General features: G+C 44.7%; 1 protein-coding gene and 1 long non-coding RNA gene across 7 annotated transcripts in view; one reads left to right on the forward strand and one right to left on the reverse strand.

Moving 5' to 3' along the window:
• Window positions 1–20,558, reverse strand: part of UBR4 (ubiquitin protein ligase E3 component n-recognin 4) — a 134,826-nt gene extending 114,268 nt beyond the window's left edge. For 4 of the 6 annotated variants that reach the window (XM_086715844.1, XM_086715845.1, XM_086715842.1 and 1 more), the window contains exons 1-11: window positions 20,331–20,557; window positions 12,517–12,614; window positions 11,189–11,292; window positions 10,293–10,422; window positions 10,041–10,180; window positions 9,434–9,536; window positions 9,171–9,312; window positions 8,896–9,020; window positions 5,393–5,517; window positions 4,735–4,794; window positions 4,459–4,649 (exon numbers count right to left, since the gene is read on the reverse strand). In XM_086715844.1, coding sequence (XP_086571970.1) covers window positions 4,459–4,649; window positions 4,735–4,794; window positions 5,393–5,517; window positions 8,896–9,020; window positions 9,171–9,312; window positions 9,434–9,536; window positions 10,041–10,180; window positions 10,293–10,422; window positions 11,189–11,292; window positions 12,517–12,614; window positions 20,331–20,506 — 1,394 coding nt within the window. In that variant the 5' untranslated portion in view covers window positions 20,507–20,557. Of the gene's footprint in view, window positions 1–4,458; window positions 4,650–4,734; window positions 4,795–5,392; window positions 5,518–8,895; window positions 9,021–9,170; window positions 9,313–9,433; window positions 9,537–10,040; window positions 10,181–10,292; window positions 10,423–11,188; window positions 11,293–12,516; window positions 12,615–20,330 lie in introns of all 6 variants that reach the window. The other 2 variants (XM_086715843.1, XM_086715846.1) reach the window with 2 other exon arrangements.
• An 84-nt stretch (window positions 20,559–20,642) lies between these two features.
• LOC147577814 (uncharacterized) lies at window positions 20,643–21,432 on the forward strand. Its single transcript, XR_015254507.1, has 2 exons — window positions 20,643–20,821; window positions 21,145–21,432. It is a non-coding gene; the product is annotated as an uncharacterized LOC147577814 (long non-coding RNA).
• The last annotated feature ends 513 nt before the right edge of the window (window positions 21,433–21,945 follow it).

Genomic DNA, 21,945 nt, shown 5'->3' on the forward strand with positions numbered 1-21,945 from the left:
CCTTTCAGAACCTATGAACCTTGCCCCGGAGGGAAGAAAATGCACACACAATATGTGCATGTAATTTCAGAAGCTCGGTCTCCCTGAAGCCCACCCACAGCCCGCCTGAGGATCCACAAGCTTCAGGTTAAGCACCCCAAGAGTAAAAGAAAGACTTCCAAGTACACGGCATTTTGGAATTTAAACTATCAGCTCGAATCGACCGGGTGATGTATAGATGCTGACATTCAAAGGTTGCTAGGACATTTGAAGTCATTCTTTTGAGAAGAAAAAAGTTAAAAATTGCCAATTTCTGTAAAATATCTGGGCACAAACCAAAGAGAATAAAAACGAAGACTGACACATTGAATGTAAAACTTTTTTTCTGTCCAAATGGCCACATGACAATTAGAATATCTAATATACAAAGAGTGCACATAAATTAGTAAGAAAAAAGGACAAACACCAAAGAGAAAACTGGGGCAAAGGACACAGGCAGTTGCAATGGCACTAATAAAGAAATATGGGGGCGCCTGGGTGGCGCAGTCGGTTAAGCGTCCGACTTCAGCCAGGTCACGATCTCGCGGTCCGTGAGTTCGAGCCCCGCGTCAGGCTCTGGGCTGATGGCTCAGAGCCTGGAGCCTGTTTCCGATTCTGTGTCTCCCTCTCTCTCTGCCCCTCCCCCGTTCATGCTCTGTCTCTCTCTGTCCCAAAAATAAATAAACGTTGAAAAAAAAAATTTAAAAAAAAAAAAAAAAAAAAAAAGAAATACGAATAAGAGAAATGTAATACCACCTTTCTCCTTTAACGCTGGGGCACCTGGATGGCTCATTCAGTTGACCATCCAACTTTGGTTCAGGTCACAATCTCACAGCATCGGAGTTCAAGCCCCACGTCGGGCTCTGCACCAACAGTTCAGAGCCTGGAGCCTGCTTCAGATTCTGTCCCCCTCTCTTTCTGTCCCTCCCCGACTTGTGTTCAAAAATAAACTTTCTCCTTTAACATTAGAAAACGTGAAACCTAACAATGCCCACTGTCAAAGATCTGTGTCTCCCTTTCTCTCTCTCTGTCCCTACCCCACTTGTGTTCGGTCTCAAAAATAAACTTCCTCCTTTAACGTTAGAAAACGTGAAAACTGGGGCACCTGGGTGGCGCAGTCGGTTAAGCGTCCGACTTCAGCCAGGTCACGATCTCGCGTGTCCGTGAGTTCGAGCCCCGTGTCAGGCTCTGGGCTGATGGCTCGGAGCCTGGAGCCTGTTTCCGATTCTGTGTCTCCCTCTCTCTCTGCCCCTCCCCCGTTCATGCTCTGTCTCTCTCTGTCCCAAAAATAAAATAAAAAAAAAAAAGTTGAAAAAAAAAATTAAAAAAAAAAAAAGAAAACATGAAAACTAACGATGCCCACTTCAAAGCAGACCTGGGGAAACGGGCACATGTGCACACACAGCTGCTAAGTAAGAATGCAATCAGAACAGTCTGAAAAAAACATTTCAAATTTTTTACATAAGTGTGCCCTTTGTCCTAACATTCATACCTCTAGGTATTTACCCCAAGGGGATAATTAAGCAACTTCACAAAGATTTATGTTTTAGAAGATTTATCAAAGCACAGTTTATCAAAACCAGAAATTTCATACACCCTAAATAAGTGTTTCAATAAGGTGATTAGAGTCAACTATGGCCTATTTACATAGTGGAATGCTTAGATTCAGTGAATCCCTAACACGGGCACTGAGAAAACGTCTACGATGTTTTCTAACGGTGATCCTGCTTCTGTAAACATATACATTTTGAATGCGTGCACAGAAAAACATCTGGAAGAACGTTTATCGATTTGGGTGGGAGAATTGGGGTGATTTCCCCCCTTTCTTATGGTTTGTAACTTACACAAGGAACAGGTTTTCTTCTTAAACCTTAAGAAACAATAGCCATTTTTTAAACATAACTACTTTTTTTTAAGTTTTATTTACTTATTTTGAGAGAGAGAGAGAGACAGAGAGAGAGAGCGAGCGAGCAGGGGAGGAGCAGAGAGAGAGGGGAGAGAGAGGATCCCAAGCAGGCTCCGCGCTGTCAGCATAGAGTGCGACGCAGGGCTCGAACTCAGGAAGCATGAGCTCATGACTTGAGCCAAAACCAAGAATCTGACGCTTAACCAACTGAGCCACCTGGGCGCCCCATAACTGCTACTTCTATGGGCAGACCTTTTGGCATCCTCCCACTTCCCTCTACAGTACTATGAGCGCAGACACTCACAGAATCATAAACTACTATTCCCTCTAATGTGCTTACCTCCCTTCTTTGCCTAGTGTCTACCATCTACCATCCCAATGTCTTTCTCAGATTTCAGTTCGCTTAACACCTCAAAGAAGCCTGCTTTGATTTCTCTGACCAGGCCAAACGCCCTTATTGTAATACTCTCTAGATACAATTTGACATCTCTCTTCATGTCTCTTGGAAGCGTGTCCTTTTTTTTTTTTTTGGTACATCACAGCATTCCAGAAATGACACAGAGCCTGGGACAGAGAAGACAACTCAGTGAATAATTTGTTGACTGAGGTCCAGAATTTGACTCCCTCCTTGAACTCCAGACGCCCATGCCAACCGCCTCCTCTACATCTCACACAGAGAGATGTGACAGTCATCTCAGAGTCGGCATGGTGAAGATGACATTCTGTGTTTCTTCGCCTTCCTGCCACCCCAGCTACTCCTGAGCTGGTATTCCCAGTCTCCGTAAATCATACCATCCTCCGTAAATTACACAATTTTTTGTCTCCTGCCAAAAAATGTTGAGGTCCTATTTTTCACACTCAATATCCAAGCCATCGGCAAATCCTGTCAGCTGTACCTTCAAAACACATACCCCTTGGACCTCTTCTCTCTGCCTTTCCCACCAGCTCTGTCATTTGCAGAAATGCATCAGCTTCCTACCCGCCCTCCTTCCTGCCTTACACCCTGCAGTCTGTTCTCCTCACAGAAGCTGGCTTCTCACATCGCCAATAACTAGTAAGTCAGATCGGATCACTTTCCTGGGGAAAACCCTCCATGACTTACAGATTACACTTGGCCCTAGGAGATCTGGCCCCGGGCTACCTCTCTGATCTAATTTTCACGCTCCCTCCTGGACGGCTCCACTCCAGCCCACACGGACCTAACTGATCCTTAAAAATGCCAATCAAACCTCCATCTCCAAACCTGAACAATTCTACCCCCAAAATCTGCATGGCTCGCCCTGCCACCTCACATGTGTTCTCTCCGTCTTGTCTTCAGAGCTTATTCCTCACCACCCTAACTAAAACACCAGCCCCTGTCACTCGCTAGCCCCTTGCTCTGATTTATTTTTCTTTACAGGACTCCTACGATAAGTTATCATGAACGTATTAGTGTATCTGCTCACGGTCACTCCAGTTAGAAAAGAAGCTCCACTGGGTCACCTGGGTGGCTCAGTCGGCTGAGCGTCCGACTTCGGCTTAGGTCATGATCTCGCAGTGTGTGGGTTCGAGCCCCACATCGGGCTCTGTGCTGACAGCTCAGAGCCTGGAGCCTGCTTCAGATTCTGTGTCTCCCTTGCTCTCTGCCCCTCCCCTGCTCATGCTCTGTCTCTCTCTCTCTCTCTCCCAAAAATAAACTAAATAGAAACGAAAAGAAGCTCCATCAAAGCAAGGACACTGCTTTAAAGAGTGCTACGTCCTCCATGCCCAGAGACAGCCCAACATGTGGTAGGGACTGAATAGCAAACAAAACCCAGAAATGCCCAGGCTCAGAAAAGAAAACATCAAACCACATGGAAGTCATATGTCTAACTTCTCTCCTAGCAAGCAGGGCTTACTTCACCCAAACAGATGCAAACATTTTAGGAAGCAAGGCAGGGGGACCCGACAGAATCCTCTTTAGAGGTTAAACATGCAGTGAGCCATCAGCTGAAAGTTAAACAGGCCCATTACACAAAACAGAAGCACTGTTTTCTGATTTGACCCTCATAAAAACCCTGAAATAGGGGCACCCGGGTGGCTCGCTCGGTTGCACTTCCGACTCTTGATTTCGCTTCAAGTCAGGATCTCGTGTTTGTGAGTTCAAATGGGCTCACAATGGGCTCCACACCAATTAACATGGAGCCAACCTGGGATTCTCTCTCTCCCTCTCTGCCCCTCCCCAGCTTGCGCACGCTCTCCCTCAAGATAAACAAACATTAATAAATAAATAAATAAATAATTAAATAAAACCCCTGAAATACGTTACACACACATTTCCCCCTCTTATGGATAAGGAAACAAGATCGGAAAGAATGAACGATCTATCCAAAATGACACAGCTATGATGTAGAGACAGTGGATGATGGTCATCACCTTAGTCATTAAATTCAACCAAGTACGAAGGCAAACGTTTCTATCGATGCGAAGACAAGAGGGGTTACCCCAGCTCCCCACCAAGACAAAATGGCAGGCAAACAAAACAAAACATGAGTAGCGAACGAGTAGACACATACCCTTTTCCAGGCCCCAGTTTAGGAGAGCCCACTCCCTCTTTTGTGCGAGAAAGGATGTCTCTGACTCGGAGTGCGGCCAGTGGGTCTTTCTCTTTCCCCTTATCAGCCAAGGCAGTAGGGCTGAGGTTCAATATGAGGAAAAGACTGTTTAACAAACACCAGGCACCCAGCAGTTGGAAGTTCTGATAGTGCTGTTAAAAAGGCACAAAAGCAAAGTATGAACACAGAGATCTTACAGGCTGTGAGACAGGAATGTAGCAGAGACACATTTCTTACCTCTCCACCGGCCCGGCGGGAATTGCTGATCGCTTGTCCGATCATGTCATATATTTCAAGCTGCACAACATCAAACATAACAAAAAGCTGAGCAAGCTGTCGTATTTCATTACAAATGTTAATCCCACCCAAACTCATTTCGCTCATAAAATTAAATGTCCTCAAGGCACTTTCTAATGATACAATCCCATCACACTTTCCTTGACCTGCGCATGGTGTTCACTACTCTCTATATCCAGCTCCTGTGTCACCTCTTCAGAGGTGTCCCCTGCCCCCAATCTAAAACAATACCCCAGGCCCACATCAGACCACAGCTTACCACACTGATTCATCCTACATGCTTAGCATTCTCTGCGGCTATCTCGTGTATCGTGTGTCTTCACTAAAAGTGCACTGACACACAGCACGCCTTCAACTACGTGTGCTGACTGAATGACTCCTCGCTCACAGGGTCCACTGCCAACACAAAGATGCAGTGTTTTCTGCAGAGTCAACCAAGCTGCCAGACATGCCAAACACCTACCACTCAGACCTGTTACCCGAGCGGAAGGGTTGGAGAGCACTCCGTGTCCTTTCCTCCACCCGGGAAGAGAGGGGGGCCTGACTCTATGTCCTCACAGAACAATGGCAGTGCCTGGGTCCAGATGGCATGGCTTACACATTTCTGGACGATCGTAGCCGCATCGCTCTCGTAGTCGTCTTCTTTGGAGCTCGTGGACCCCGTCCGCACCTGCTGGGCACTACCCACATGCAGGATGGCCATGCAAGTTGCCACACTCACGCCTGGAAGAAAAAAAGAAAGATGCACAGATTCGAATCATGGCAGTCCCACGAGCCCACCAAAACAGAACCATAAAACAACCTACCCAAAGGTAATTCCATGACTTGATCACAGACAGTAAAGTCCACAGGGCAAGACTTAAATAGTGATACCATCCGATCTAGCAATCAACACTCCTAAGTACTTAGCTGAATGAGCTGAAACCTTCTATCCACATAAAAACCTGCACACAAATACTTACTGTAGCTTTATTCATGGTTGCCAACAACTGGAAGCAATCAAGATGCTCTTCGACAGGTGGATGCAGTACCACAAATTACGGCACACCCATACGAGGAGTATTATTCGGCAATAACAAAAAACGAGCTATCAGGTCACAAAAAATCACAGAGGAAACTTAAATGCGGGATCCAAGCAGACTGCTTCTAACTTTAGGGCATTCTGGAAAAGCTAAAACTATGGAGACAGTGAAAAGATCAGTGATTTCTAGGGGGCAGGGGTAGGAGTAGGAGAAAGGGATTACTGGGTAGAGCACAAGGGACTGCAGAGCAGTGAAACTATTCTGTGTCACAGTGATGACGAATACACGACGTTATGCATTTGTCAAAAGCCACAGAACTGTCTGAAAGAGAAATCCGTAATGTAAACAACGGACTTCTCAGATGTTAATAGTGTATCAACAGTGCATTCATCGATTATAACAAACGTACTGTTATTAATGCACTATGTTAATGATGAGGGAAACTGTGTTGGGGACAGAAGGTAGATGGGCACTCCGTATAACCTGCTCAATTTTTCTGTAAACGTAAAACTGCTTTAAAAATAAGTGTCTAGGGGGGCGCCTGGGTGGCGCAGTCGGTTAAGCGTCCGACTTCAGCCAGGTCACGATCTCGCGGTCCGTGAGTTCGAGCCCCGCGTCAGGCTCTGGGCTGATAGCTCGGAGCCTGGAGCCTGTTTCCGATTCTGTGTCTCCCTCTCTCTCTGCCCCTCCCCCGTTCATGCTCTGTCTCTCTCTGTCCCAAAAATAAAATAAACGTTGAAAAAAAAATTTAAAAATAAGTATCTAGGGGCGCCTGGGTGGCGCAGTCGGTTAAGCGTCCGACTTCGGCTCAGGTCACGATCTCGCGGTCCGGGAGTTTGAGCCCCGCGTCGGGCTCTGGGCTGATGGCTCAGAGCCTGGAGCCTGTTTCCGATTCTGTGTCTCCCTCTCTCTCTGCCCCTCCCCCGTTCATGCTCTGTCTCTCTCTGTCCCAAAAATAAATAAACGTTGAAAAAAAAATAAGTATCTATTAACTTTAAAACTTTAAAGACATCACAAAGGTATCTTTCAATTTTTTCAAGATTACAGGGAAAAACATTCCACTCTTGGTGTTCCTCAAAGACATCAAGGCCAAATCCTTGTCTTTAAGTCAAATCCCAGGCCATCAAATTTCAACAACAAACCAACTCTGGGATCTTTACTCTGACTAAAAATTTTTAAGGATTCTTTAACCATTACTAAGTATACTGACGGCCATGTAATATTCAAGAAATTCCCTAATAATTGAAACAAACCCCAACTTAAAAACTGCAAAAATCAAAGGCAGAGGACAAGGAAATAAACACTGGAATTGGGCTGGGAGAGAACGTATCTTCACAGGTATCTTTAGCTTTCTATTCCTACTGCTGCTGCCCTAGCTTAGGCCCTTAATGTGTCGCCTGAATGACTATAAAAAAAATCCTAACAGAGCTTCCGGACTCCAAATTTCTCCATGCCAAAATGTCCTGTGTACTGCTACTTGAATGTTCTTCCTAAAATATAGCTCAGAATCTTCAATGGTTTCTCCTGTCTATAGGACACAAACCAAATGACTTAGACTGCATTTCTTTTTTTTTTTTTTAGAGACAGCACAAGCGGGGGAGAGGGACAGAGGGGGAGGGAGGGAGGGAGGGAATGAAGGAGGGGAGGGGGGAAAGGGGAGGGGAAGAATCTTAAGCAGGCTCCGTGCAGACCCGGGACTTGAGCCTACAACCGTAGCATCATGACCTGAGCCGAAATCAAGAGTCAGATGCTCAACTAACTGAGCCACCCAAGTGCCCCTAGCCTGCATTTCTAAGACCTCTTTGATTGTGTCCTTTCTTTCCCACTGTACAATACCCACTAAGCTCATATCCTCTCCCCCTGCCCCTCCTCTCCACACACATTGATATAGTATGTGCCCCCAGACTCTAGGACACTCTTGAGTCCTGCTTCTGCCTCTGCCTAGGGATAGCCCTACTGAAAATCCACCTGCCCTACAGGTACATCAACAGAACTTCTTCATTACTACTGCTTTACCCAATTCCTATTTGCATCCAGATATTCAAAATAAAGCTGTTGGAAGAATATAGGGAGATGATCAACCTCAGCAATTTCGTGATGGTCCCCAAGGTCAGCTTTCCAAGACTGTTCAAATTCTCACTCAGAGAGCCAAGTAAACAAAGGAAGTTGTTATACCTTCCAAGACATACCAGGACTATGCTATTTGAAATCAAGGATCAGTGAATTGGGTTAAAAAGTCACTGTCATAACTTAAAAGTGAGTAAACGCCAGATGTCAGGCCCCACTTCCAAGGCAGCATGATCAACAGGAAGAGAGGAGATTTTGTGGGCGCACGAAGAATAATCAATATAAACAGATATCACCTGTTCCATGAAGGCTTCCTCAAACCTGCTCCCACAGCAAGACTCCCTCTCTCTTTACTTCACACACCCAACCGTGCTACACTCCTCTTACTGCTTTTTGTCATCTCCTGTTTTATGTCATACCCTGCGGTCCTAACTGTTCTCAGTGTAGGCTCCTTGAGGGCAAGGATCAGATACTGTTCATCTCAATATCCCAACAGCACTTGGCGTTTTGCTTTACACAGACATTTACTATCTGCACATACTAGAAAATCAAATATGCACATAATAATAACACCAGCAGTGGAACAACAAGATAATTTACAAGACTCCTATTGAGACCTCATTTCACCTAGATGAGACATTAGATGATCCTCGGGGGGAAGGGCACAAGTAAGGTGGGGAGAGCACTCAGAAGGATCTCATGGTTGGGACACTTGGGTGGCGCAGTCAGTTAAGCATCTGACTTCGGCCCAGGTCATGATCTCACAGCTCATGAGTTCGAGCTCCGCGCTGAGCTCTGTGTTGACAGCTCAGAGCCTAGAGCCTGCTTCCGATTCTGTCTCCCTCTCTCTCTGCCCCTCCCCTGCTTGTGCTGTCTCTCTCTGTCTCAAAAATAAAAAAAACATTTTAAAAAAAATTAAAAAAGCAAAAAGAAAAAAAAAGGATCTCATGGTTTCCAGAAAGCGTACTTGTACTTGACTGACAAAATGAGAACAGACATCATCACCTCTCACCTGCATAGAGACAACTTAGGCTGAGGACTGTCACATCTTGCAGACGAGAAGGATTGAGAGGCTCCAACACAGGTAGAGAGAGGGTATCCAATGCCATGGTAACATCAATCACCAGTGAATGAAAACTAGAACATAACAGAGGAGGAGGTTAACAAGAGCGTCTCTTTGAATCCCTTGCTTCTTATTCTGATCACTAAAGAAAGTCGGCATGCCACAGAAAGCTAACCGGTTTCTTTCCGAGGGCAGCATCAGAACACACAGCCTGAGCCCCTTACCCGTTGCGAACAGCAGTGGCATCTGCTACTGTTGCAGGCATGATGAAGAAAGAATTGGCCAACACTGCATCTTGAAACCGATTGATGTAGCGCAGGAAATACGGTAGGTTCAAACACACACGCAGCAGCTTCTCTGAGCCACCTGAATCAACGACAAGGCTCAACCTTACAAACAGGCCTCTGTCTGCTGCTGGATTCTCTTCCACGTATGAAATTTTGGAAAGCAGAGAAACCAGCTTTCTGACGATGATTAAGAGTCTTACCAAGCTCTTGAAGACTAGCCACATTCTGAGCTATAAACACATTCTTGGTTTTGACAGCAGAGGCTTGATCTGTGGATGACTGCTCATCATTTTCTCCTTCAGCCTAAAGAGAAACAAAAGGCACGTGAAAGGCCTATCATGATACCATCATCTGCTGACTACAGCCCTGCAGTCAGAATCGAAACAAGCACCCAAACGAATCAGTTCTACGGATACTCCTCAGAATCCCCAGTTAATGAGGGGCAACTCCCCCTCTAATGTAGGGAAAATACAAGTTAGTTTCCCAAGAAGAGAAAAATATATAGCTTTAAAATATATATATTCTACAACCAGTATAGAGTGTGATACCTTTGACAGAAAAATGTACGTGCTCTTCACGTTCATTTGCACTGAGAAATTCAGAAGAATGATCATCAAAAGAGTAACAACAGTGGACAGAATGTTAGGGTAAGTTTTGCTTTTTTCTGGTTTGTATTCTTCTATTTCTTTCTATCATAGGCACTTAATCACTTTATATCGCAAACAGAAGATGCATTTGTTACTTTTTTCTAGTATTTTCATCTTAACAACTTCCAAGGGGTGAGGACATTTGGCTGGAGTAACTCACCGGAGTCTGTGGACCTACGGGCGGTGATGCTACAGTTCTAGGGTTGAAAACTGACGTCAGCTGATTCAAAAAATTCATCTGTACCTCCTTCTGCCTCAGCTCTGGACTTACTGGTGAGGCCAGCTCTTTCTGATCTTCCACTGTAAATATAAAACCAAAAACAGGATGAGCAGAGTACCGCTAGAAGGCAGAGCGGGAGAAAGTTGGCCAGGGAAGCAGCCAAGGAACTGGGTCTGGCAAACGAACGCTCACCATCTGAGAGCGTCTTCACTGTTTGTGGCAGCTTGGCGGATTTCATCATGGCTGTGAACGTGATAATTTCAGTCCTGTCTAGTCGGCTACAGCCAGTGCACAGGCCCTTGATGAGGAGAATCAAGTGTTTCTGAGAAGAAAACAAATTCAAGTATGTCTTTTAGAAGATGCTACTCTTTTGGGACTTGTAACTGGCACAGGGCCAGATTGAACTTGCTAGCAAGAATAGAAATGAGGAAAAACACTAAAGCAGAGATCACAAGCTGATGGTCCTCAGACCACATCTGGCTTGCAAATTTGTCTCATTAGTCTCAAAGTGTTGCTGTTGGATTTTCAGCTTTTTATCTGAAGTTTTAGCTAACGTTTTAAAGCATGGAAGTTTTAGCATTCAAATCCAGATTTCTTATCTCTCTTGATAATCCCCAAGATAGAGCAACTGAGTCTCCACCCCTGCATGGCAACAATTGGCTGGAGCCACACAGCGACTGGCCCTTAATAGCTGTGGCTGGCACACTTCACTGATTTTGTTACTGACCTGGTCCCTGGAAACGTGACACTCTGCAATCCTTGCAAAAGCCTGTGCAACCAGAGGAGGTTGGCAAACCACAGCCCCAATTCAGCCCACTGCCTATTTTTGTAAATAAAGTTTCCTGGACCACAGCTTCGCTTGTTCATGTACGTATTGTCTGTGGCTGCTTTCACACTACAAAGGCAGAGTTTAGAAGATAGAGACTAGTTGCAACAGGGACTGAATGGTCAGCAAATTGTTTACTATCTGGCCTATTACGGGAAATGTTCACCAACCCCTGCTCTCTGCCACCCCTTCTCCACCATTCCACCAGTCTGTCAAAGTCCTACTTCGAAAGAAGGGCCCCGGAAGAGCCCGGCACTCTCACCTGGGACACAGCGCAAGCCTCATCTGGATTCTCCAGACGTAGCAGAGAAAACTCAATCAGGACTTTACAGGCTGCTGCCACGGACTGAAGCTGGTTCCGGGGAACTGAGAAAGCAAGTAAGCTTTACTTAACCTCAGACTGCTTACAGCTTGCTTCAGCCTCACAGTCAGTACATCAAAACCAGACAACCATTGAGCTCCACATGTCCGACATCCCTGATGTCATTCTATGACAAGAATCATTCAGAACCAACAATCCAAGGCGCAAACAAAGGCATCCTGGCACTGATAGCCATCCACTGGTTTTAGATCAACCTATCTTATATTTACTGGAAATTAATAATAATAGGATATACATCACAATAAGTACCAAGCACTTCAAACATACTAATCCACTTAATCCTTAAACCAATTTTAAGAGGTAGCTATTATTGTTTCCCTCCCCCCTCCTTTTTCTAAACAGATAAGGAAATTACACACCAGAGATGAAATGACTTGCCCAAAGTCACACAGCCACAAGCAAATCCAGGAAGTCTGACTCTGGAATTCATGCTCTTAACTATTAGAACATACTACCTCTTCTTCCCCATAGGTTCTAAATGCCTTTTGCAAAGGGCTTCCTACACAAAATTTCTTCAAGCTAAACTGCTTCTTTCAACAGGAACAGCGCCTATAATAAACAGCACTGGACACTTGAAGATTACTGAACGACCCTATACCTTCCTTTCATTTTACATGCGTAGCAAACTATTTAAGTAAACAAATAATTAGAATTCTTCAGAACTATCTTAGGATTTTTTTTAAAAAGAAAAACGCAAAAATTCAGAAATAGTGGAAAATAAGGGTAAAAAAAAGTTTAAAAGAATGGGAACTGAAACTGAAATCCCTTGAGATACCAGACAACACAAAAGGAGAATTTACTTTGTCACCAAACCAAATAAGGAATAATAGAGCCCTCGTCAGTGGCTGCTAACCCCAGGTCCGTATCCACCCATCCGCCTCGACTCCCAGAAATTAACACGCTAGTAGTTACACGTGCATGTGTGAAATCAGTAAAATGCTTTTGATTAAGAACGGAAGGAAGGGTAACTTAATGGGTTATAAAGCAGGTATCCGAACCAAGTGGTTTTTAAAGCCCCCTTGATTGGCCCAGGTAAAGGAACTTCCAGAGCCTTATCAGACTGACAGCAGTTTCCACCACTGGGTGGACAGGCTAAGAGTGCTAAAATACAACTTCATTAACAACCTGTTCAGACACCCTACAAAGAGGAGACACAATTCCCCTATTCCCAAGCCCTCGGCATGGAGTAACAAGAGTAGAATACTTACTGAGGCTGCAGACTGTTGTAATATAGTGTGTGGAAAGTGCAACAAAAGAGGAGTAGAAGGGCTCGTACTGCTTCTCATGGTGCAGGATTTCGGATTCACTGCAAAGAAAATAATTCAGCTAGCATTTATTTAGTGCTTCCTGTCTGCCAGATACCCATCCCCTTTACAGGCATTGCCCTACTTCATCCTTACAGCAACCCTAGTTGAGAGGCACTGTTACCATCCCTATATTCAAGATTGAGAAAGTGAAGCTTAGCAAATTAAAATCAAGCACCTTGCTCAAGGTGTCAGACTTAGTAAACAGCAATGGCTAAGAAGCAGGAAATATTTTCAAACTCACTTAGAATTTTAAAAATACAGGTAAAAACATAGCAGGATGCCATTTTGTCCTGTATTACTGGTTGGCAAAGACCAAAACCTAATAATGGCATGTGTTGGCCAAAAGAGGGTAGACCAGCACACTCAAAATACTGTAGTGGGAACACAGGTCATGGTAACCCATTCTGAAGACCAAACAAGGCCAGTCCATAATACAAATAACTTAAAAAGAATAACAATGCAGGCAGAAATCACCTGATCAGTGCTAAAACCTAAAATTTACCAGGTACCAGAGTTCTCCTATCTCCACACCTCCCCACATCCCCAACCAGGACACAGCTAAATCACAACAAATTCAGGGATTTTAGCCACATCCCCTTATCTTTAGCTGAAGAAATGTCCTCTTCTGTGAAAATCTGGGGTCCACCTAGGTCTTAAAGCCGTATACATTTATGTCATTCTATCAAATCAGATCCTAATCCACAACCCAAGAAACAAGAAGGCAATGAAAACAAAATAAAACAAAATGTTTCTTATAAACGGAAAGAATAGAGGGCTGTGGCTAAATAGTTTTTTCAGTCAGTTAATTCTCCAATAAGAAGGATCACACTGGGAAGGGAAATGTACACAGTCAGGACTCTATCCACCTGCCAAATCAACACAGGAGCCAAAAAGACAAGTTCAACACTAGGGAGGTGCCAGGGCGAGTGATGCATCATCTCAAACAGCACTTAAGAGTCTGGCATTGCAAACACTCTGCTATGTGGGGATTTATTGAGGATAAATGGTGATTTACCAAAGATCAGTTCCTTATCTTGGAATATCTTTCTTCACCAAGAAAAAATATTTATTGAGCACCTATGACGTGCAAGGATCTTCCTGCCCACCAAAGATCATTTCTATGATGGACAAAAAAAGAGGAAACAAAAACCTTTAAGCACCAAGTGACGCTCAAAGTTTCTGGTGACCATCACATTGGTACATGCTGGTATCCTACTCAGCATAAATGCCCTACTAAATCCCCTACTTCTACCTCACATACTTAGTTCTTCCTTCATTTCCATCCTTACATTTTTTAGTCACTGTTCTAAAGTTTTCCCACCCTGTAATTTGATGTATTTTACGGAGTCATTTACCTTCTCTGTTTTATTTCAAAAGTTCAGAGGTGTTCATCCCCATGTTTTTCAGCTGAGCGGGCTTACCAAAGCTAAAAGAAAAACTGCCCACCCAAAGGATGAACTTATTCTGTTGCTTTCATTCCCATTCAGATAAAGAAATAAATTCAAAATAAGAGAATAAACTTGTATTTATTTAATTGCCTGGTTCAATGTTGCCCCATTGTGATTTAACAAACCTTCCTTCCTGCCCTAGAAATACACAACTGCCTTATTCCAATAAAGAAACAAGAATGCACTTTGAGGAAAGATGGACCTTGGCATAGAAAAAAATGGAGCACTCTCAAGCTCCGCTTACAATTTGCTTAGGGCAACTAAGGATAAACCAGGGGAAATTAATTTGAAAAGAAGGGAGTAGACATGTGGACATGTGGACCTGTGGCCCAAAGGACAATACCATACCTCTTGATTTTAAAGAAACAAGTGTATACGAGTCACCTGATAAAGACTTGCTGCCTCCCTCATTCCCCAAGAATCTGAGACATCAAGACACCAGAGGGTGCGAAGGAATGGAAAAAATGGGACAAAGGGCAAGAAGTTAGGTAGGAATGGGGAAGAATGAAGACCTGAACACAAATATAACAAAGAGAAAGAAAAACAAAATTATAGGTAAAAACATCTCTCTCCTCTGGGCAGTCAAGCTATCTTCCTGAAACATCTGCTTCTTCTAACGAACATTCCAACAGCAGCACTTGGGCTGAAAGACATGGAATGGGAAACATGTATATTCCATACAAAATAAATGTGAGGCAGAGTACAAAGGAAAACAGCAGCTACGCAGCCAGGTCAGAGAAATCCAATTTGACATGTAAGTAAAAATGAACTGGCTTGGGTCTGGAAATATCTAGCTTTTTTTAGGAAAAGGTAGAAATCCAAGAGGACAAAATAAAAGACTAGGGATTCACCTCCCCTCTCCCTCCTAGATAACATACTATTTATATCTTTTTTGTAAACTCCCCAAACCCCTTTCCCTTCATCAGAATCATAAACCCCCAAGAACAGAATCCATTATGCTTGTTTCATGACACTTACAATCAGGAAACAAATAAGCATAATGAATACATTGAAGAATAAAAACACTGGGGCACCTGGGTGGCTCAGTCTGTTGAAAGTCCCACTCTTGATTCAGGCTCGGGTCATGATCCCAGGGTGATGGGATCCAGCCCCAGACCCCACGCTGAACGTGGAGCCTGCTTAAGATTCTCTGTCTCGCTCCCTCTGCCCCCTCTCCCCTGCTTGCACACGCGTGCACAAAAAGTTTAAATTTCTTCAAAAAGAATAAAAGCATTAAAAAATATATGCTCACTGAACATCTGCTGTGTGTCACATAGTACTTAACACATGTTAACCAAAGAACTAAAAGCCTTCAGATACCTTCCTCACACTCTTGACAAACCTGTGGTGAATGTGACACTAAGACATGGAGACATTAACCAGCCATGAGGACTAATCGCACAATTTTGCTCTATCATTTGGTGGCAGGCTTTTTTTTCCCCCTGTAGGTCAATCGTGAACTTCAGTCCTACTGCATGTAAATTCAAAAGATCATGACATTAATGTATCCTCTTCTCCCTTTCAAGATATTTAGGAAATGACAGAACATTATCTAATAGGGATGTTTGTAACAGCTTCTGCCTTCCCAAGTAGGTCTCTCTGGCCTAAATTTTATACAACACCTGGGAGGCAGAGACAGAAAGAGATTTATCATTAAGGAGGCCAGAGGAGCCTAGGAAGGGCTGGCTCACGGGAAAGCGGCGTTTTCTTTTCTTTTCTTTTTTTTTTTTTTGGTAATCAAGAGTCAATGACAACTATGGTCACCAACATATATTACACAGAGTTAAGAAAGGAATTCCGTATTTGATAGTACCTTAAAACATAAGGCTACATTCAGCAATTATCCTAATCAATCCCAAATATGGCATATGTTCTAATGAGCTAGTTCTAGCTCCATTTCTGGTCTGGAAAAGTAAGAGCACTGAAAAGATTTTCAATCTTTACTACTAAAAGACATGCTAGCACAGACAGTAAAAATAAAAATAAACTCCTCTTTACGTAAACTTAGATATGTTTTTCTTTTAAAAATCGAAGGATGCTTTTTTAGAATTAAAAAAAATTTTTTTTTAACATTTATTTATTCTTGAGACAGAGAGAGACAGAACATGAATGGGGAGGGTCAGAGAGAGAGGGAGACACAGAATCTGAAATAGGCTCCAAGCTCTGAGCTGTCAGCACAGAGCCCGACACAGGACTCGAACTCACGGACTGCGGGATCATGACCTGAGCTGAAGTCGGACGCTTGACCGAATGAGCCACCCAGGCGCCCCATATAACTTTTTAAATGTTTATTATTTTTGAAAGAGAGACAGAGTGTGAGTGGGGGGAGGGGCAGAGAGAGACACACACACAAAATGTGAAGCGGGGCTGCAGGCTGTCGGCACAGAACTGGATACAGGGTTGGAACTCACCAACAGTGAGATCATGACCTGAGCCGAAGTCAGACACTCAATCGCCTGAGCCACCCAGGTACCCCTCAAAGGATACTTTTGAAAGTATGCTTCCAAGTTTACCCATGTGAATCTATTCCTCCTTTGTCTTACAGTTTGGCTACAAAATCAAACTTAATAAACAGGGCTAGACCTAGGAATTCTGTTTATCTTTTCTTCAAACCCAAAGTTCAAATGCAACTATAAAGGTATGAAAGAATAGAGACAAGTAGAATGGTAGGGCACAAAGGAGTCTCAGGGCAAGTTATCATCCCCAATGATCAAATGGGGAGGAATTCAATGAGCAGGCTGCCAGATAGGAAGGAAGAGCTGGCATGATGGAGTCAGGACATCTACAAGAGAAACAGAGCGTAGCAGATTGCAACAGAAAAATAGAAGGTCCCCGGAGGCAAGGAAGAAAAACACGGCAGTCAAGACAATAGAAAGGGAACCACAGATGCAAGAGGCAAACCCAAAAGTAAAGTAGCAGCCTAGGCCGGTAAACCTTTGATTACCTACAAAACAAAGCCCACCACAGCATCTGTATGGTGCTGATCTGGTCCTATACTCGACAGCCGTAATCCTATATATAGGGAATACTTCCAAAATTCTCTTTCTTTTTTTTATTTTTTTAAAGTTTATTTATTTTTGAGAGAGAGGGAGAGAGAGAGAGAACATGAGTAGGGAAGGTCAGAGAGAGAGGGAGACACAGAATCCGAAGCAGGCTCCAGGCTCCGAGTTGTTAGCACAGAGCCCGGTGCGGGGCTCGAACCCACGAACTGGGAGATCATGACCTGAGCCGAAGATGGGCGCTTAGCCGACTGAGCCACCCAGGCGCCCCAAATTAATGGATTTTTTAAAATGTTTATTTAAAGAGAGAGAGAGAGAGAGTACGAGCAGAGGAGGGACAGAGAGAGAGACCCAGAATCCGAAGCAGGCTCCAGGCTCTGAGCTGTCAGCACAGAGCCCGACGCGGGGCTCAAACCCACAAACCATGAGATCATGGCCTGAGCCGAAGTCAGACACTCAACTGACTGAGCCACCCAGGAGCCCCAATACTTCCATAATTCTTGCATCTTCATTTCTTTTTTTTTTTCTTGAGAGGTTAAAAAAAAAAAAAAAAAAAAAACTTTTGAGAAACAGAATAGCAAGGCACTAATTTTTGTGCTCTAAACCAGGGTTTGGCACTGTTTTCATAACAGCCCATATTTAAGAACAGTTTTTGCAATTTTTTTTATGACTGGGGAAAAAAATTTAAGGCTACTTTGTGGCATGAAATATCATATGAAATGCACATTTCAGTGCCCATATATGAGATTTTGGAACACAGCCACACCCGTTCACTTACGTACTGTGTAAGGCTGCTTCTGCCATACAATGGCCGGGTTGACGACTCCACAGAGGAAATACAGCCTGCAAATATTTGCTCTCTGGCCCTTTACATAAAAAGTGTGTCGACCTCTGCTCTATACCAAACTGAACACTTGTACATTTGGTTGTTTTTTTGACTGTAAAGAACTTGTCAGCCAGATATTTCTTCTGACAACTTTTCTTATGATCACAGGTTTCAAAATTAACCAAGCCACAAAAACCGGAACCAAGACTTCAGGGATCTTGCCTTACAATTAAAAATTTTGTTACTAAAACGTCCATTAGTTTCGATTTGTTTTCTAAACCATGAAGAGAGTTCTTACTAAATGCCTACAAACACAGGCAACTCTAGGTCACCTTAGGGTGCAGGAGGGGGCCCTGTCTCTTATTTGGCAAAATTCAAACCCAGTTTGATATATTTGGTTTTGGCTCCTTCTATAAGCTGAACAGAGTTGTTAAACTGTTAGTTTCAAAAAGATGGGTCTGGAATACCGGATGAATGGGAGGGTGTCAACAAATGACTTTACAACCTACTCAGCTCATGTTACAAAAACATAAAAGCAGGGGCGCCTGGCTGGCTCAGTGGGACACGCGACTATGATCTCAGGGTTGTGAATTCAAGCCCCACATTGGGTGCAGATTACATAAAAATAAAATCTTTAAAAAACAAACAAACGGGGTGACTGGGTGGCTCAGTCGGTTAAGCATCCGACACTTGATCTTGGCTCAGGTCACGATCTCATGGTTCGGGAGTTCGAGCCCCCGGAAGGGCTCTGCACTGGCAATGCGAGGCCTGCCTGGGATTCTTTCTCTCCCTCTCTCTCTCTGCCCCTCCCCTGCTAGCACTCGCTCGCTCTCTCGCTCTCTCTCTCAAAATAAACATTTTTTAAAAATTAAAAAAAAAAAACCACCATATGAAAAAATGTTCTAAAGAGTAGAAACTTGTCCATTGCAAGTAACATTATGAGAATAATCAAGAAAAATGCCAACAAAGTAAATGTTTAAAACAGGTAAAAAAGAAGCTACAGGAGTGCTTGGGTAACTTAGTTGGTTAAGCATTCGACTCTTGGTTTCAGCTCAGGTCATGAGCTCATGGTTCGTGAGTTCAAGCCCTGCATCGGGCTCTGTGCTGACAGTTCAAAGCCTGGAGCCTGCTTGGGATTCTAGGTCTCCCTCTCTCTCTCTGCCCCTCCCCCGCTCACGCCCTCGTGTTTTCTCTCTCTCTCTCTCTCTCTCAAACATAAATAAACATTTAAAAAAAAAAGAGGCTATATAACTTGAGAACAGTATCTTGATACTTGTTTACATCTTTAGAACATTCCTGGCTTAATAATTAGATAGGAAAATCCATCTGTAAAGTTAACTGTGAAATTACCAAACCCAGTCGCTATTTAAAAAACAAACAAGCAAACAAACAAAAAAAACCTGAGCCAAAAGCATCACAAACCTAACAACAGGCACTATAATAAACATTTTGTCAAGTCATGGGCCTCCCTTGAGTAACATAGCAATTTCTAACCTTCTGGGTCACATTAAGATATACCCTGGCTGGCAAGAAGCTAAAATGACCCAGTCAGCAACTGCAGATTGTTCTAGTAAGGTTTGGCTAGTAAAATAAAAGAAAGACTGCCTTTTTAAAAGCATGTCTACCATTAAACCAATGGAAGACTCCTCTGAGCAAGGTTAAGTCAGGAAAACACAGGCATTCTGTTATCACGGCCTTGTACGAAGACAACTAGCACGAACTAAGAACTTTGTACAAAATGACAAAACGATGTGATAGAGCAATACATAATCCCGTTTGTAACAAGGTCTGAAGATATTCTACTGCGAGAGCGCCCGCGCGAGAGCGAGGGCACTGTTTCCGTGGGAAAATGACCTCAGTCTAACCCAGAAATGTTTTTCATCAAAGACCGTTACGGTAGCAATACACAATAAGCGCAACCTGAAAAGAAAGTCATCAGTGGTCACTAGTGGCTTCAGTCACATTAACAGCACGTGCCCCCAGTGATTACAGCACCACGGAAAGACCGTTATTAAATTATGTGGCAGATCTCCAATTTAAACCCCAGGCTCCGCTCCGGCCCCGGGTAGGGGGATGAGGACGGGCTAGAAATGCAAACTCATCAGTGCTTTGACCTCAACACCGGGGGCAGCCCCGAGGACATTCCCCCAAGAGCGCGAAACATCTCAAAGTCACTCCCAAACGGGTCCGACCACGCCCTCTCCAGAGGGCGTCCTCAAAAGTTTTGCTCGGAAGGGAAATCGAGGCACAGATAATTTACAAGGGCCGGCGGAAGGAGCCCTGGACAAGTCTTCATCTGCCTGGATCCGGGAGCCCCAAAGCCGCGGCTGGGGCGGGGGTCGCCAAGCTTCAAGAGGCGACCTGGGAAGCGGGTCCGGACGATCCGGCGCGCCCTCCCCTCCCCCTCCCGGCGCCCGCCTTGCCGGGGCCGCCGCCCGGTACCTCTCGATGACTGAGGCCACCAGCTGCGGCAACTCCTTCATCTCGAAGGCGGAATAGGACGCAGACAGCAGGGGCCGCACCGCCACCTCCCAGCCCGGGGTTGTGCTGGACCCCGTCGCCGGGGCCCCGGGCGCCGGCGCCGGCGCCGCCGCCTCATCGCCGCCGCTCGTCGCCATCTTCCGTCGTACTACTGCGGCTCCCTTCGGGGGCTTGCCACCGGCCCAGCGCCGCCTCCCGGGAGGGGGCGGAAATGACGCAATCGTCGCGTCAGACTGCGCGACGCAGTCGCCAGGCAAAACACGCGACGCGCAGGGCGGCCTCACTCTGCTCTCAGGAGAAGCTCGGCGCGGCGTGGAGGCGGGTTCGAGGAGCTGCGCCTGCGCAGGACGTACTGCTTTGAAGGAGGGCGGGGGAGCGTTAACCTCCGCGCCTGCGCGCTGGGAGTCGTTTCCCGAGGTAGGAGCAAGGTGGCTTCGCGGCATCCGGAAAAGGTGAGCTGGGGGTTTAGTTGAAGTTGGCAAGACCAGGGCAGCGCAGTAGACTATGCATCTGCGGATACGATGGTCCCGGCCCGAGATAGCTAAGGACCAGAGTCTAATCACTCACCCGCTTGCTCCCTCTCGAGTGACCCCCTTAATAGTGATACTACAGCACTTCGCACTCTAGACAACTTTCTACTCCCTACACCACGTCTCGCTATTGCAGTCACTAGTCTTACTTAATTCGCGCTCAGATCCCTTTTGCGTTCTGATTACCGTCACCGGTAGTATTACCAGCCAGCATTTACATCGGTCTTTGCAATTTGCCCCGGCAGGTTCTTTTCTCCCCATTTTTCTACTAGCAAACAAGGAACTTAAATTTTATAACGGATTTTTGCCGATAGAGCTATCTGGGTTCAAGATCTAAGAGGGAAAAGCGGTTTAACCAGTTGACTCCAGGAAAGGTATGCGTGCATTGAGGACATTCTTCGCAGAGGTGGAGGGGTGTCGGTGGACGGTTTGAAGATCCTGAAGCCCTGAAATTCTTCCCCAAGTTTTGGAGGAGCTACTGTTGTTTTGGTGTAACTCTGGTAAATAAATTGGTACCTGATGATCAATCTGCACTTTCAGTAAGAAGGTAATTTATTGTATGTCAGGAAATAATAACAACAGCAGAGTTGGTTTTTTTTTTCTTTTTTCTTTATTTTTGAGAGAGAGCACAAGCGGAGGTGGGGCAGAGAGAAAGAGGGAGAGAGGGAATTGTAATCAGGCTCTGTGCAGACAGCATAGAGCCCCACACGGGGCTTGGTCCCACAAATGGTGAGTTCATGACCTGAGCCAAAACCAAGGTGCCCCACAACAGCAGGTTTCTTAAACATAAAAATAAAAAAAATAAAAAAGAGAAAGAAACTTCTCCAAAACATAGCAAATACTGCACCAGAGTCCTAAGGAAAAAGCTTGAAATTTTTTTTTCAAGCTTATTTACTTATTTTGAGAGAGAGCATGAGTAGGGGCAAGGGAGAGAGAGAGAGAGAGAGAAAAAATCCCAAGCAGGCTCCGCACCATCAGCACACACCTCAACATGGGGTTCGAACCCATGAAACCATGAGATCGTGATCCAAGCTGAAACCAAGAGT

This window comes from Puma concolor, chromosome C1, assembly GCF_028749965.1.
Source record: "Puma concolor isolate L17-30 chromosome C1, mPumCon1.1.hap2, whole genome shotgun sequence".
In the NCBI taxonomy this organism is placed as follows: domain Eukaryota; kingdom Metazoa; phylum Chordata; class Mammalia; order Carnivora; family Felidae; genus Puma; species Puma concolor.